At 37.6% G+C, this 16211-nt stretch overlaps 1 protein-coding gene and 1 long non-coding RNA gene across 13 annotated transcripts in view; one reads left to right on the top strand and one right to left on the bottom strand.

Moving 5' to 3' along the window:
• Positions 1–4261, top strand: part of epb41l2 (erythrocyte membrane protein band 4.1 like 2) — a 78232-nt gene extending 73971 nt beyond the window's left edge. For all 11 annotated transcript variants that reach the window (XM_041805142.1, XM_041805140.1, XM_041805139.1 and 8 more), the window contains one exon: positions 257–4261. Coding sequence is in view for 1 of the 11 variants with exons in the window: in XM_041805137.1 (XP_041661071.1) it covers positions 257–262 (6 nt within the window). In the remaining 10 variants the exon portion in view is untranslated. The remainder of the gene's footprint in view (positions 1–256) is intronic.
• LOC121521284 lies at positions 379–11763 on the bottom strand. Of its 2 annotated transcripts, none has more exons than XR_005992836.1 (3): positions 11447–11763; positions 8861–9048; positions 379–6192 (listed from the first exon to the last, which is right to left on the bottom strand). It is a non-coding gene; the product is annotated as an uncharacterized LOC121521284 (long non-coding RNA). The 2 variants fall into 2 exon arrangements; XR_005992837.1 differs by having other exon boundaries at positions 379–6189; positions 11447–11762.
• Between the last annotated feature and the right edge of the window lie 4448 nt (positions 11764–16211).

Below are 16211 nucleotides of genomic sequence, written 5' to 3'. Positions count from 1 at the left end.
GAAGTAACCATTAAGGGAGTCTGTATAATGGTGTAATCATTGATGGGATAATTAATACGATGAAACTCCCAAAGATGAGCTGCTAAAAGGATCATTACATATGATAAAATTAAAAGAACATTAAATTAAGAAGGTTCAGCAGTGACTGATGGAAAAATGTGTCTAAATGTGGTATAAATAGATCTTTTTTCCTCTGAGTGCCAGTCAACATCATGAAATTGCACTGGCTGATTTCCTCTATTTCTATTTTTCTCAGAGCTGAAGAGCCCATCATGACTGTTTTCTCTGTTGATGTCAAACGACCTTCATCACCCTACGACAACCCACCATGACTGACCAAGGAGAAGAAGAAAAGCTGGAAAACAGGAGCAGGAGTTGTAACAAAAGAGGGAAGATGTTGATATCTTCCCGGTCGGTCTTTCTTACACATCTTTGATGCATCTAAACCCCCCTCACTCCAAAAAAAAAAAAAAAAAAAGAAAGAAAGATAATATCCTCACTCTTTCTGAGGCAAAGAAACTAGAACCACTTTGTTAGTTTAACATTTGTAGTGTGTTTTTATTTTTTTTAATAGTGCTTTTTTTTCCTTAACTGTCTTACAAAAAGAAAGCAGATAGTGTGCCGGTCGTGTAATGCAAGAGATAAACGCTGTAGGGATGCACTGATAACCAATCATGATGCAATACATGGCTAAATTCATAATTTGTCATTTTTTTATCTCAAGTTTTTCCACGTATACCTGTGACTTTAAAGAGGCTTTAAAAAGTGTCAGAAGCAATTCAAATGAGCGTCAGGTTTTTACTTGGAGTCTGTATCAGCAGTGAAAGATGGTATTGGTGCATTCCTGACAAAAACTTATTAAATTACAGCTCCTACTTCAATGATCATGGTGCATATGAAAGTTTTATGAGAAAACTCAGTAATTTCATTTTTTTACAGTGTAGTGAAAAAGTGGCTCATTCAGATGAAGCATGGTCTTATGAATGATAGAACCAAGTGTTTTATTAAAGAATTCAGGATTTGGGGAGCTGTAATTTAAAAATGGCAGTAAAAAAACACAATGAAGCAGGTTTATGAATTTTTATGATTCTGTGTTTTATTTTCTGTGTATGTATAGTTATTCAGCCACATTCCTCGTGTGTTTACTCACCACTTAGTCAGCTCATGTTCAGTTCATCTCACTTTTTACTCCACTATAAGACAAAAAAGGCATTTTATCATTTAGACAGGAGATTGGAATAAACCGGATTTTATTTGGGTTGTTGGGTTTGACTTAAATAAAGCTTGAGAAGCCAAATAATGCAGCTGGGATTATTTTCTATTTGATACTGTACTTCAATTGAGCTGAAGATGAGCTAACTTAAAGCTGGTGTCTATGACTTTGTGTACAGTTCAAATGAAGGTTTTTAGATGGGAGCAGTTATGCAGCTTTTTCATTAGTGGAACGCTCTCCCTGGGCCCGCCCACTGTACGACATTAGCCATTCCTATTGGGCCACAGGGGAGCAAGGGAGCAGATTTTAGATTGGGAGAGAGGACCAGTAACTGAAACTAAATTGGGAGATAGAGGAGGCTTTGTACAGTACAAGCTTACAAACTGGGAGTGATAGAAGAAATCTGGGTAACGATGCATGTGCCAGTCATGTGACTTTGCATCTTGAGGTGAGCTAATAAGGCAGTTTTTTTTGTTTAATCTTTAATCCTGAATTTGTAAAGTTTTGCGCTCAAACAAGCACAGGTACCAAAATGACTTGAAACCAGTTCAGAATTTTCTCCATCAGAGCCTGCTTGTCTTCAGTTCAGCACTTAATTTCACTCCCAGCTTCAATGTTTCATACAGGACTAGATAACGGCAACACAACCTGCTCAAAACAACAAGATCTGGGATTCAATTCAGCATGTCTTCACATGGTTTAATCTTAAGAGTGAGTCTAGATAGAAGGCTATTGTGATGATTGGTTTGAGAGTGTGTAGAAAACAGATTATTCTGAACGTCAGGATATAATTCTTTGACTCGATGCTGGCGGCTCTGCGACTGTTACAACCAAATATTCTTCAGCGTTAAAGCTCCTGTGAAGAGTTTGTATTGTGTTGTGAAGCAGACTGAAATGACTAGCGATGCCTCTATTTGAGCTATGCTGTTTTCAATGCCTGTAACCATGGCCATGGGCTTGATATCAGCATACATACTTAGATTTTTCAAATATTCACAGGTAGATACATGTAACTGTTCAAAGAAAGCAGGTTGAGATTTTTTTTGTCATGTAAGGGCACATTCACACTAGGCCCATTTAACCTTATCATCCTGAAACATTTGTCCCAAGCTGGAAAGCACTCGCATTGTTTCAGGCCCAATTAGACATGATTGCGCATAATACAACGTATGTGTGGCTTTGTTTACAAGAAGAATGATCTCAGAGCTATCACAGTGGAGAGCTACAGAGAACATGACAGCAACTTTACTCACTTTCTAACTTATTTTGAGTCATTTTGGTCACAAACACTCCTTGATTTCTGTATTTTGCATGGCAGTGCATCAATTTGCTCAGATTATGTCATATCTATGTTGCGTACACATGCTTGTGCTGCCGCACTGTGCCGAAGTCCACCTCTTTGAACTGCCAAGGAAGTGTACCGTTCTTAAGCACTTACACTAGTGAGACAAACTCAAATTTGGGTTGAAACATGCTTACCTACCAGATTACCTAGAGTGAGTGGCTCCTGACAGCCGATAGAAGACATGGAAAACTCACTAAAGAGGTAAAACACACCATTTTGTCCACAGGGGTCACAAATATCAACCCAAACACAAAGCTCTTCACAGGAGCTTTAGTATGGAAATCCTTTAAAGTTACAAAATCACATTCAGGTGAATTCAGTGTGATTCAACCACACAAGAAAAATCTCTTAGTCTGCTGGTACACTACAAACACATGGAAACTTCTACAGCAGAACTGTAAAATGCAGCTTAAAGGGAAATGATCGGAGGGTTTGAAGTGCTTTTGAAACCCCCAAATGAATTCTTTACATGTTTCATTCATTTTCTGTCTGTGTCCCTTCCATTCAGAGCTCAGCAGAAGATATCTACAGTACTGCAGCTCTATGTAAATAACGGTGGATTCAGTCAGAGGGAAGGTGCTTGATCTGAAGCATTTACATGACACAATCAGAAACGTGTTTCTTGAAATTTAACTGATTGTAAGCAAAGAGTGCCACAGATGATTCTAAAAACATTCCGCTTTTACCTTCCTAGATTAGTCTGATCCACGACATTTTGAATTGGAGTCAACAGAATATTTAATCTTTTTTTTCTACTGAAGATGGAGTGGTAATGACAGTCTTGGCTTTCATTGGGAAACACTGGTCTGACCTCTACTATGCAGTGAAATGACATTCCAGGTGAGGGGGATGCTTTAATTTCTGACCCTCTTGCAAAGAAATGAATCATCAGAAAAATGTTTAAAAACTATCTCTAGGCAGCTTTGGAAGCTTTCGCTCCTAAAAAAATAAAATCTGTAGCCGTATTTGTAGATTTTCTCACAAGTATGTCGTCTTTCTCTGTGAAGCTGGTCTTAGTTGTCAAAAGGTGGGACTTACTGTGCGCTCTCTTGAATATTTGTAATGTCGTCACCACTACGAATAATTTCCACCACTGATTTTTTTTTTTTGTACAATTAGCCCTGAGTTTAGCCTCTCTTCAGGGGTTTGGGCTCTGTTTTTAACCCATGACAGGAGCTTTGGGGCAGTGAGGCTGAGGTTTTCCAAAATGTAGACTGAAAAAATACTCTCAGAAATTAATGTTTTTCCATCAGTAATTTTAATAGAATAAAAAAAACAACACAGAATTTAAAAAGTGTCATTACAGACAACCTATGATGATTCAACGCCAGCTGTCTTTCAAACTGTCAGGGATTTCAGCATGGAGACGTTACATAGGGAAATAATAAACTACACTGCCAATATATTGGATTTTCATCCATACAGTAACATCTCTACAAGAGGCTTCAACAATGATTGGACTACACTCTCAGGCTATGTTACAGTTAGTCTGTTGGTTAAAACCAGCACAATTTTGTAACACTTTATAAAGAAACACATTTTGGAAACCCACCTGCAGCTGCCTCATTGTTCCCCTTTTAGCCAACCAATGATCACTGTATGTTTTTTCTATCTAGCAGCTTGATTGTCTTGTGTCTCCCAACACGCAGTCACACCTCCCCCTGTGTAACACTGTTTAAATAAAGGATTGTTATACTCTGAAATATATTCTTTCTTTCTTTCGTCCTTTTGAAAGAATTTTAAGTATTTTACATAAAGCTAACTATTAATTAACGTGCCCTACAAAGTGGGTAAGCCACAGAAGGTCACTTCTGAAAGGTCAGGCTGTTCTCAGAGGCAGTATCAAAGCATACGGGTGCATCTCAATAAATTAGAATTTCATTAAAAAGTTGATTTAAAAAAATGAAACCCATGATGTATGGGCTTATTACAGACAGACTGATACATTTCGGGTGTTTATTTCTTTTAACTTTAATGATTATGGCTTAAAGCCAATGAAAACCCAAAATGCCGTCTCTCAGAAAATTGGAATATTGTTAAGTCCAGTGTTGTCAGGTCTACAATAGGTTTATGGTTTGGGGTGCCATGTTATCTGCTGCTGTTGGACTACTGTACTTTATCAAGTTCAGAGTCAACGCTGTCTAGTGGGAGATTTTAGAGCACTTTATGCCTCAATCTGCTGAGAAGCTTTACTGATTTACTTTTTTAGCAGGACTCCACAGTGAAGTCAAAACTACCAGAAACTGGTTTTCTGACCATGAAATTACTGTGCTTGATTGGCCAGCCATCTGGCCTGACCCGAAACCCCATAGAAAATCTTTCGACTGTTGTCAAGATGAAAGACATCAGACTCTACGACACAGATGAGCTGAAGGTCATATTCTAATACTTTGAAAAAGTTGATTTTTTATTTTTGTGAGCTAATTAAAACATAAAAAACCTTTGGAAATGTTTTGCATTCTGTAAGCTGAATCTAAATGTGGAAGTTTTCCTTTTTGGACAAATTCACAGGAAAAAATAACTTTCATAATTGTCTAATCTATTGAGATGCACCTGTATGTAAACATATCTCTAAAAGATCAAGAGGGACAAAAGCTTTATGAAGTTTCTTAAATATAGCAATAAAATGCAACATATATAACATTAAACATGATTTGTACACAAGTCCTGAGAGGGCATGAATCTGTGCTTTTTGGTTTACCCCATCTGCCTGCCTGGTGTCAGTGTATTTGTTTAATTACCTAGGTCATTGTTTTTCATAGTGAGACTTTTGAATATGTTCATTTTCAAAGCCTGTCCTTTCATTTTAAAACAAACCACACTGAGAGACATATTGAATGCCAAAAATTGCTGTTTTTCTTATTGTTGATTATTGTTGAAAAAGAAATTATAAATCAGGTCTGGGGAAGACTACAAAACAAGTTCTGATGCACTGAAAGTTCCCAAGAGCACAGTGGCCTCCATAATTCTCAAATGAAAGAAGTTTTATGCAACCAGGACTCTTCCAAGAGCAGGTCACCTGGCCAAACTGAGCAATCAGGGAAAAGGGCCTTAGAAAGTTAGGTGACCAAGGATCGCATGGTCACTCTGACTGAGCTCTAGAGATCCTGTGTGGAGATGAGACAAAGTTCCAGAGGGACAGGCATCACTGCAGCCCTCCACCAATCAAGGCTCATGGCAGAGTGGCTATAAGCCTCTCCTCAGGGCAAAAGATATAAAAGCCTGCTTGGAGTTTGCAAAAACCCCTCCACTCTACCGTAAGCCTAGATTAGTAATTTCAGTATATTAATATCACAAGAATCTTGAGAAAAATAAGATTGAGGCTATGGATACTTGTCAGCTTATCTCTGAATGTTTAAAGCTCTACCAACCTTCAAATAAGTTTCCTATGTTATATTTTGCTGGATGCAGTAATATTGATCTTTTAGGGCACTTTGAGTGTGTCAGTTTTTTTCTCAGATCCTGAGCACCTGCAGGTATTATTAGTATCTAGTAGAGATCAGTTCAGATTCCTCAGATCTCTGTCAGGTGTTCAGCAGCTACCCAACGCTCCTTCTCCTCAGGTGTGTACCTCTGCGTGGAGGCCTGTAGATGGCGCTTCTGTCCTGTAGATACCCCGACAGGTCAGCTTCTGCTGTGGATGATGGAAAAGGGTTAAAAACATTCAAAATTGACAGAACTATAAAATGAGTGGTTTTTAAAGGGTTTTGGGTCATTTTTGCTACCGTAAATGAAAGACAGACAACATTTAAGGCAAGACAGAATATTAAAACGGTAGTCTGTTATAATTGTTTTTCTTATGTGCATTTAAACAGGATTTAACACGGATGAAAATGAGGCGTCAATGTCAGTTTCAACAATTAAGTTACTGCGTCATTACAACAAACAACCCACTGTGTACGCATGCGCAGTTAGAGCCTTCTTAGACAGTCTTTCGCTCTCTTTTTCAACGGTAAGGTGTAAATGATTTAAGTAGTTCTGTTTTTAAAATAATTTAACGAAGTTACATTTTTTTGAATGTGAACAGTTAACAATTGATAGACACTGAGCAAGCAAACTTTATTCTTACATAAACTTCCCAAAGGGGAGTTCTGTACTCATCAATTTTGATAACGCTGTTGTTAAACTCGATAAGAAGTTAAATGTTTTACTAGTATAATGGGTTTTGTTGTTTTTTTGTATCTTAATTAGAAATGTTTTATAACAGACTAACATGGTGCTGGTGCTGTGGTTTGGTGAGAGCTGGATGACCACGGAAATCAGCTAGTAAAGACAGGAGGAGGAGGACCACATTTAGTAAGTTTACATCAAAAGTACAGTTCTTTAGTCTCAAAACACTTGAACAACCCACCTCAAACACATCATTAGCTTCTGTCCTTTACTAATTAAATCACAGATGCAGAGAGAAGTACTTTTCACTGAGGTACTAAAACACATCAGTCTGGAATAGAGGGTACTCTTCTGCAATTTGAGTACCAGCGACAAACAGTAAAGAGCTTGCGTAAGATCAGATGTAATTGATTGTGAAGGGTCCTCAAAATAAACATCATATAATGCTAGAAGCCCACTGACAGGCGCACAGAAACTCACTCATAAAAAACAAATTCACTGGCACAACCACCGCTTTATGACTATTCTGCAGTGCAGGACATTATTTATTTGAGTAGAAGAGGTTGAAATTTAAAAACAAATTCAAAACAATAGCATTAGTTTTTGAAAATACATTTCTGCACATATCCACAATATAAGAATTATTGAGGATAATTGATAAATAAATAATAAATAAGAATTGGTGGTTGTTTTATTTCAAGTACATAAGAAACTTGTACCTAACAGTGTGGTACAATGATGTGTTTCTGATACATTGCTGTTGTTTGGCTAAATTTAAGTGATATCAGGCTATGGGCTTACAGATGCTAAGTATGTTGTCTGTTTTGGTCTTCTCGTAAGTAACAAGACATTACCAGACTTGCAATACAGCAACATTTTGCAGCCCTTTCCAAGTCATTTGACACGTTAGACCACTTAGTTCTCAAATTCAGATTGTTTAAGGCACGACTAGCTGAACAAGTAATAAACTAGTTCATAAACTACCTCACTGACAGAACACAGTGTAGAAGTGTGAAGAAAAAACATTCACAAATCCTATCTGTGCTTTAAAAAGAAGCTATTAGGCTCATAGATTGAGCTAATTATCGTGAACTGACAAAGTATTCATAAATCTGCAGGCTCTGAAATTAAGTGAACTTGTACATTTTTAAAAGAGCTTCAATGATGTACACTGTATCAAGAGGTATTTTCAGATAAGAGAATGTGACTATGACCTGAAAGGGAGCTGCATGTTCACAAAAGCAATTGAATTGTTGAATTTTACTAGTGTGTGATACATGATTTTTAAATCCTAGTATTTTGGCAGTCCTGTTAAGAATTTTACACCCAGGAGACTTTAAAACAAAATGTGGCAACACAAATTTGCTTTGTTATATGTCCAGTGGAAGCAGATGGTGAGAGTGAACCCTTGATCTTGGCAGGATGTGTTTATGATTGCGTGTGTTTGTGCATGCCTGTATATCATGTCAAAGCAAAGCCCAAAGGGGTTGTGTATTTGCGTGTGTATCTGTATTTCATGTCAAAGCAAAGCACAAAGGGGTTGGGGTCACCCGCCAGAGCATCATTAGATAACAGGGCACAATAGACCGATAAAAGGAAAAGCCATGTTGGCAAGGTCTTCATGCTTTGAGGAGACTAAAACCTCCTTCTCTAACACAAACATTCACATTCACACAAAAGCTTTACATCGCGCCTAATAATCTCTGATAATTTTCTTTGCAGATTGTCATGGTTGTTTGGTTACATCCTAAAAGCGTCACTTTGCCAGCTTCTTAGTTGTTGTTTTTTCTTGTAGCTTATTTTGGATGTGTTCCATTATTTAAAGTGCAGCTTAGCTTCAGGGCCTGCAGGTATTTTTCTACCTGGATGCAGCTTGAGCTGTCAGGTATTGTTCACAAGACAATGTGAAAATAAGACACTGTTAGCTGTCAGCATGTGTACAAATACGTTGCAGCTGTGTGCGTTTTTAAGCAGTAATTGACATACATATAGTAGGTAGTGGCAGTTATAGTGTTTGTGATATGCAGGGAAATCTCTCCTCCAGCGTATATTATTGGCAATGTTTTGGTGAGTGAATGTATTTATAGTACCAGTATACTCCCGACAGTATCCACTCAGCTACACAGCAGTACTGTAAACAGCTATAACATAGAAAGAGGTCTGCATACATGAAAAGTTAATAAGTGGCCTACCCTGTCTGAGTTTCCAGCTGAGATAGATGATCAGCTGCAGCAGCAGCAGACAGACGGACACGAACAGCAGCAGGATGAACAACCAGGGAGGAAGAAAAGTTTCTCTCTCTCTGTCTGTCTGCATGACAGTTTGCCGAAGGAGCAGAGCCAGATCAGCCCAGGGGCCGCTCAGGATCTCCATACTGTTGCTTTATGGGAGGAAGCAAAGAGTAAAAAAATAAGGCTTCACGTGATGATATGGTACACAGGACATGATTAGACAATAGGGGTGTGTATTGGCAAGAATCTGGCGATACGATACATATCCCGATACAGGGTTGCCGATATCGATATATTGCAATACTATGAGCAGGGCGATGTATTGCGATATTTATAAATATATATTTGTATGTACGTGTGTGTGTGTTTAAAACAACTATTCAGTTTTAAGTTAATATGGAATATAACAGAATTAAGCTATTGATAAAACTGTATTAAAATTATATGTATAATATTTAAATAAAAATATAGAAAGAGTATTATAAAATATATGGTCCTACATGCAATCTGAAGATGAGGATTTTTCCCATTTGTTGTTGTGAATTAAAATGCTTTCAGGATTTTTATGTGAAAATTGCAAAAATAAATCAAGAGTAATTGTACTCAAATCTTTTAGATTTCACTGTATATCAGCTTGTTTGGCTTTATGTAATGACAGGGTGCTTGTGGAGGGAGACTATATATGGGACACAAGCTGATCCTCATGTCCAGCTTTAAGGACTGATGGACTGTGTCGTGAGGAGGACATGATGTGACGGGCTAGTGTTTTGATTGTATTACGGATGCTGTCATTACTGACGTTAACTACACGGCGCAGGTCCTTACAAATAAAACAAAGTATTGACTGTATTTATGGTTACATGAGTAAAAACCTGCGGTAGCTTCAGCAGGCTTCTTTCATGTTAGCTGTTAGCCGCTAAGCTATTGCTATGTTGTCGGGTCTGTTGTGTTGTCTGAGTACTTCACTCTGGCGTGGCATATCTTACAGACAACTTGACTCCTTTCTAAGTTTGTACTGTCTTTAATGTTTTGGAAGCCAAAATAAGTACAGATATCCACTATGAATGCAGCAGAAGCTGCACTGCTGTGTAGGCATGAGAAACCGACTTGCTCAGTCAGTTATTAATTAGATTACAGTATTGCACTGTGAAATATCGGGATGTATCAGTGTATCGATATTTTCTTACATCCCTGTAAGAGAACATTTTCATGTGATGTTGTTTTTCTTCACTTTCATTTTAGCATTAATTTATTGATTACAAGTTCAAATGTCTTAGTGGCATAAACCTCCTCATTATATTTATAAGCATGTCCTACCCTCATTTTGAGGTATGGTAACTGAAAAGGTCAGAAGGCTCACTAGACTGGGAGTAAAGTCATTAAAATTACTTTAGTAAAATAAATTAAGAGGGAGCACTGTGTGAACAGCAAAGATCTCACCATTTTTTTTCTTTCTTTGTGCACACACAGAAATAAAACATTTGTATCACTTAGCCATAACATTAGGACCACTTGTGAAATTTATTGCAGTCAAATACTTTGTTTAACAGGTCAATATAATTTTCTTTAATACACCATTGCCCCCCACCAGTGCTGCATGATTAATCTAATCACACTCACGGTGTCAGGCTGTGCAATGACATAATTGCATAAAAGGTTGCAGTTAATTTTTGTATTCAATAGTACTTAAAATGTTTACAGAAATGCCTGCAACAAGGTATTAAAGTTTACAATAGTGCTACTTTTGCACTCGGAGGAAGTCGATTTATTTCCATAAAGGGAAACACTTTTTGGAAAATATTAATTTATTTTGAAAGCAGCACTGTGAGAACTTCAGGATTTATATTTTTTTCATGCCACTTAATGTTTGTATGTTTTGAGTTGAGAAATACACACTTCAAAACTGTATGGTTTTTAAGTTGGACAGTAATTAGGACCAACACAGTCTTCTTTTCATTTCAAAACCATCCAGTGATAATGATTTACCATTTACAATACAGAGAAAAGTGGCGTAATGAAGGTGTTTTAAGTTTTAATTTAATTTAGTTTTTGTAGTAGTATTTGGACACAAACAGTTAAATAAATCACTTGTATATTAGCTTCCAGTGTATGTTTTACAGCCCAAGGCATGTATTTGCCTTTTTGTTTTAAAGTACCATCAAGCCAGTTAACATAGGTTAGGTTTTGGCTTTCATTTTCAGTTCTTGGAAAAGTTTGTCATTGAATAAGAGTAAATATCTTTATCTTTTATTGTTCCAACTATGGTATATCAATCAACCCTCACTCAGTTAGCAAGCCAGATTTTGATGACTGAAGTCATGATTGCTGTTGTTGTCCTTTTTGTTGCTATTGTACTTGTAATAAAAGTAAGATTGTGTATCTTTGGTTTTGATATCTTAGTGGCAGTACGCTGTGTGGTTTAGTAAGCACATGTACTCATGTAAAATCTCCTAAACTGCTGGTTTTCTTGCCAACAACCACAAAAAAGGCTTATTACAAAAGGAGAAAACAAGGTAACACACTCACTGTACTTTAAGAGTTACTTACAGTTTTCAGTTTCCACAAAAAGACAGGTTTGAATGTTCCAGATTGAAATGACTCTCAGAGTGCTGCCAAATTCAGCAGCTAATCCATTCTCACTGAAGTGAAGTTTCCTTCAGTGGCCAAGATCTGAGGGGAGGTCAAGGTGATGCTTTAGCGACGGCAGTCACATAACTTTAAAAGACTTAAATTTATAAAGTTCAGTCAGTGTCACTGTGCCACATCAGAGCTGAGTGAGATAATCCACAGGATCGCTTCACAGGGAGAGAAGAAGATGATGGAGTCAGTCCATGGATTAAATTAGTGATTCTCTTTGTGTCCTTTTTATCTGTCACTTTTACCCTCCTGGCTCTCATTGGTAGAAACTCCCTCTCTGTTTTTGTTGACGGTGTGAACTTTGTTCCGTGCAAACAGTTGAACCTTGTGATTGCTAAGAAGATTAGAAATACTCTCCGGGCCTTTGTGTGTGACCGTGTTTGTGTGAGATAAGGTACAACATAGAGCATAGTGAAATGGTGATATTGCAGTCAGAATGTAAAATATTGGAACACTTAATACTTTTATCTCTCCATGTGTAAATGTGTTGGGGCAATGAAATGTATCTGAGCATTGAACCTTGAGCTTACTGTGCTATAAAACACATGGACACACAGAGACACACACCTTATTTCAGCCCCTGAGTGGAAATGGGTTTCTGTTTTGTCTTATCTACCTCCCTCCTCTGTCCATTCTCCCCCTCTCTTTCTGTCTGCCTTTTGGCATTCTTTCTTTACCAGCAGACTTTGATTGGTGGCTGTATTGATCACTTCAAAACAAACAGAGCTGGTATTATCAACCTGACCGTAGGCAGGACTAAAACTAAAATCACTCTAGTGTGAAGCCCTCTGAAAATAGAGGCTTGCCTCTGATTTTTGGTTGATCTAATTATAATTTACTTTATGCACAGAATTTGGGTGGTTACTAGTAACTAGTTGTGCAGTTTTGTCCAAGCAGCCAGCACCAGTGTTGAACAAGAAGCTAATGCTCCAAGTGCAAATAAAAAAATGGACAGGCTGCAAAACAGAAAGTTTCCATTAGATCCCATATACAAATTCTCATCTTTACAGCAGGAGAAAACCGTCTTTCCCTTGGCTTAAAAAAACAAAATGTGTATCAATAGCTCAATTATTGATTGGTGTACACTGTATGAGGATGGTATTGCTGATTTGATTGACATGTAGGTAATTGTTAGTAGGCTTAAGGCATACCTCAGCTCCATCTCCTCATCTGTTTCTAGAAGGATGAGGTAGAATCACTACTTCACATTCATGACTTCATATTCAGTCAGTCACATAGATATGGAAATGCCTTCCTGGCGGGAAGAAAATCATCTTTCCATAGCATGTTGTAAAGAAGTGTCTTAGATGCTATCTGCATGTCTTAATATGTTTAATGCATATTTTTTTAATCTAAGGACTGTTTAAGTTTAGTTCAATGCACTACACGATGAGTAGTCAAGCCTGAGTTTTACTTCTACAGAACCTATTTGAGAAAGAAATCCCAGAGAGGAATAGATTATGGATTAATGCTGTTAGAGGCTCAGCTGTTCCTTTAAGGTCTTCTATATTGTGTCAATTTGTGCAAAATATTATAGCCTTTAACCAACATCTTTGCCTATCTGAAAGTGACAGCTGACAGTGATCATGATACTGTCATTAGGTAATTCTAACTGGCTAATGTTAGCTAACTAGCACTCATCTATGCTTTGATGTTGAAAAATTTCATGACTTTCAATTCTCAAACAGCAACATAATTGACCCAGCCCCATCAAAAACATAAAGGTGTCTTTACTTTTGTAGGCTGTCATCCTGGTGGCTGTCTAAGGGGAAGAATCCCTCACTGAATATATGTATTGTCACGGAAGTGAAGTTCTGGTGAGGAATTTGCTGTTTTTAGTGATTGGAGTAGTGTCCTGGGGGCTGTAAGGGTCCCAAGTGCCTAAAACTTGCAGTCTATCTGTATAGCTCCCTTTGCTGCAGTTGTCAAGTGATACAAACATGTAGTTTTGAAAAGTTAGATATTTAACAAGCCAATACTGCAGCTTCCCACAGTGTTCAATAGTGGCAGCTTCTAGGGGTGGGAAATTGAACAAGTTTTAGTATCAATTACAATTTCAGCTTCCCACAAGTATGAAAAGAAGATGATGAAGACTAAGCATTTATTGACTGCATGCTGTGTTGTGCTCAGTTTGAGAAGTGAGAGAACAGAGCAGATGATAAAAAGGCAAAAAAAGAAAAAAAACAAAAACAGTGACATGAAACCCTTTGTTTTTAAAGGGTCAGACTTGGAGCAATACAAAATCTCTTGCACAATGTGTTACACAGTAGTAGCTGCAACTCAACATGTATTTACTCATTTGAAATTCATGCACAGTTGTAGATGTCAATGTGTAATTGTGCTTGGTAAACTTAATCTCAGTATCTTTACTATGATCAAGCAGCCCCAGCAGCCACTCTCCGCAGCTCTTTTTTGCCTCTTGGCCTTCACACCAGCCATGTGGCTCAAAGCTATATATGGCAACCACTATCCACTATCATCAAAATGCCTCATCAGACACCAATGGGGTGACATCAAGTAAGACTACATACATGTTTTAAGTCCATAGTTTTGACTTGTTTGACATTAGCTTCCTCTTTAACTCTCTAGTGTTGAAATCTAAATGAAGCTATGAGTCTGCAGGCACTGACACACTCCAGGGCAGACCAAATGTTTTCACCTGTGGTTTTACTCGACCACATTTTAACAAGCTAACAAGCTGCTATTAAATCAAAAGCAGCTTGTGTTTCCTCTGAAGTCCTTGTGAGACAGTTGTTTTGTATTTGCAGTGAGCATGTCTTTCTCTAATAGCAGCTAGCTTAGAATAGCAGCCAAGTATGCTGGCCCTCGCTGTAGTTTTACTCCTGCTCCTTCAGATCTCAGCATCAATGCTCCTGTCTTGTGGAGACGCATTTAAACACAGAGCTGGTCCTCTCTCATGGGAGTAAAGTAAAGCTTTAGGTGATAAAATCACTGATGTAATTTGACTCTGGCTGGTGAGGAGTGTTGGCTAATTGAGCTTTGCTGCCATCCACATCAATATAATTGATTAACTCTATTGTATCTTTGATTGATCAGGAGATAATGGGCTTATTTTTGGAAAAGGAGTGTGTGTGGTGATGGTTTTGTGTGTTTTGTACCTTTTTTGATTGAGCGGGTCACTGTGCAGCTATTTCTAGAGGGTTTATTATGTTTGTAAATGTAGAGGTTGTTTTCAACTTAAAGACTCAAATATCCAGGGATCATCTTTTCTGTGTGTGTTTATTCTCTTATTGATCAGCTTGTCTTGGCCTGTGAGAGAAAAACAGCAACATCTTTGAAGTTAAGGTTCCTGGGTGTTTTTATATACTGATCTCATTAGATTTTATATTTATCAAGTTTACTTTCTGTTCCAAATGCCATGTTAGATTAAATTAATAGTGCATGAAAATAAAAAAACAAAGAGAAAACACACACAAAGATGACAAAGTGTGCATCTGTGTTGATTATTTATTATACATGACTGATGTTGAAACATTTAAGTGGCTCTTGTGGGAGGAGGAAAAGAAATACTGACTTAAAATCTTCTGCAAAATCCTCCTTTAAGCAGTCATAACTCAGGCTAAATGTTTGCTCCTGATTCTATTAGCCCACTCCCTCGATGGCCTGGAGGAGTTTTGGATCATTTTTGCAAGCTTCCTCTTGTCCCTGAACTACAAAATTAGAAAACAAGAATTGTTTTTTTTTTTTTTTCAATAATAACATTTCTATCACACTAACAAGCCCTTCAGATACTTTCCTCTTCTTCATGTGTGTAATCTGTTTCTGCAGAATTGCTTTTGGATATTGTTTCTGATTACAGCGAGCACACACAAACACACAACTGGACCACGGTTTATCTATTATTTACTGCTAAAGTTTGCAGAACAGATGAATCAACAAAGCAGACAGGATGTGGGTGAAGGTTTGTGTTAGTGTCAGATCAGCATTTTTTAAGATGTTGATGGTGAGTTGGCAAGTTTTGTGTCAGAACTTGCTTTCATTTATATTAACACTTTGGGTGCTTTGTTGCATTTTCTATCCCTTACTTTGTTATCAGTCTCCTGTATTTTTCTACTGTTTTTGTTACAGAATCAGACATTCTCCTCATCTGTGTGTGTCTGTGTTTAAGAAGCAACATCTACTTTGTTAACTGCTTCTGTGTATGTGTGTGTGCATGGTCTGATGTGTGGGTGGTTGCTTGTCTGTGTGTCATCAGTACTGTGGGAAACGGATCCTATGTTTCATTGATTGCACACTGAGCTGAAAGTACGCTGGTTGGAAGTGGAATGGAAAACTATGAGCAAAGAGAAATGAACTGCATTTTCATTATGGCTGCTTATTGTTGCAAACACATAAATGTCAAAAGATTGAAGACTTCCCAAACGTTTCTGACCTGGGTTTTGTGATATTTTTGTTCAGGTGTTTGCATGTGAAAGAATCATTGAGTATATCTTCCTCAACAACATGTGCAGTGAATGAAGGGGATTTCACAAATTAATCTCCATCAGGGCGATATTATCGTCTCTTCCCATCAAAGTTTGTCCTGTATAACATTTGGAAAATTATGTTTCTAACCAAAACTTGCTTCTCATCAAGCTCAGAGAAATCGAACTAACAATTGACTCCCTGCTTTTTATGTAGCTGAATAAAAAAATGCACTTCAAGTTCAACACAT

This window comes from Cheilinus undulatus, linkage group 14, assembly GCF_018320785.1.
Source record: "Cheilinus undulatus linkage group 14, ASM1832078v1, whole genome shotgun sequence".
NCBI lineage: Eukaryota > Metazoa > Chordata > Actinopteri > Labriformes > Labridae > Cheilinus > Cheilinus undulatus.
Note: the sequence above shows the minus strand (reverse complement) of the source record. Positions and strands in the feature narration are given on the sequence as shown.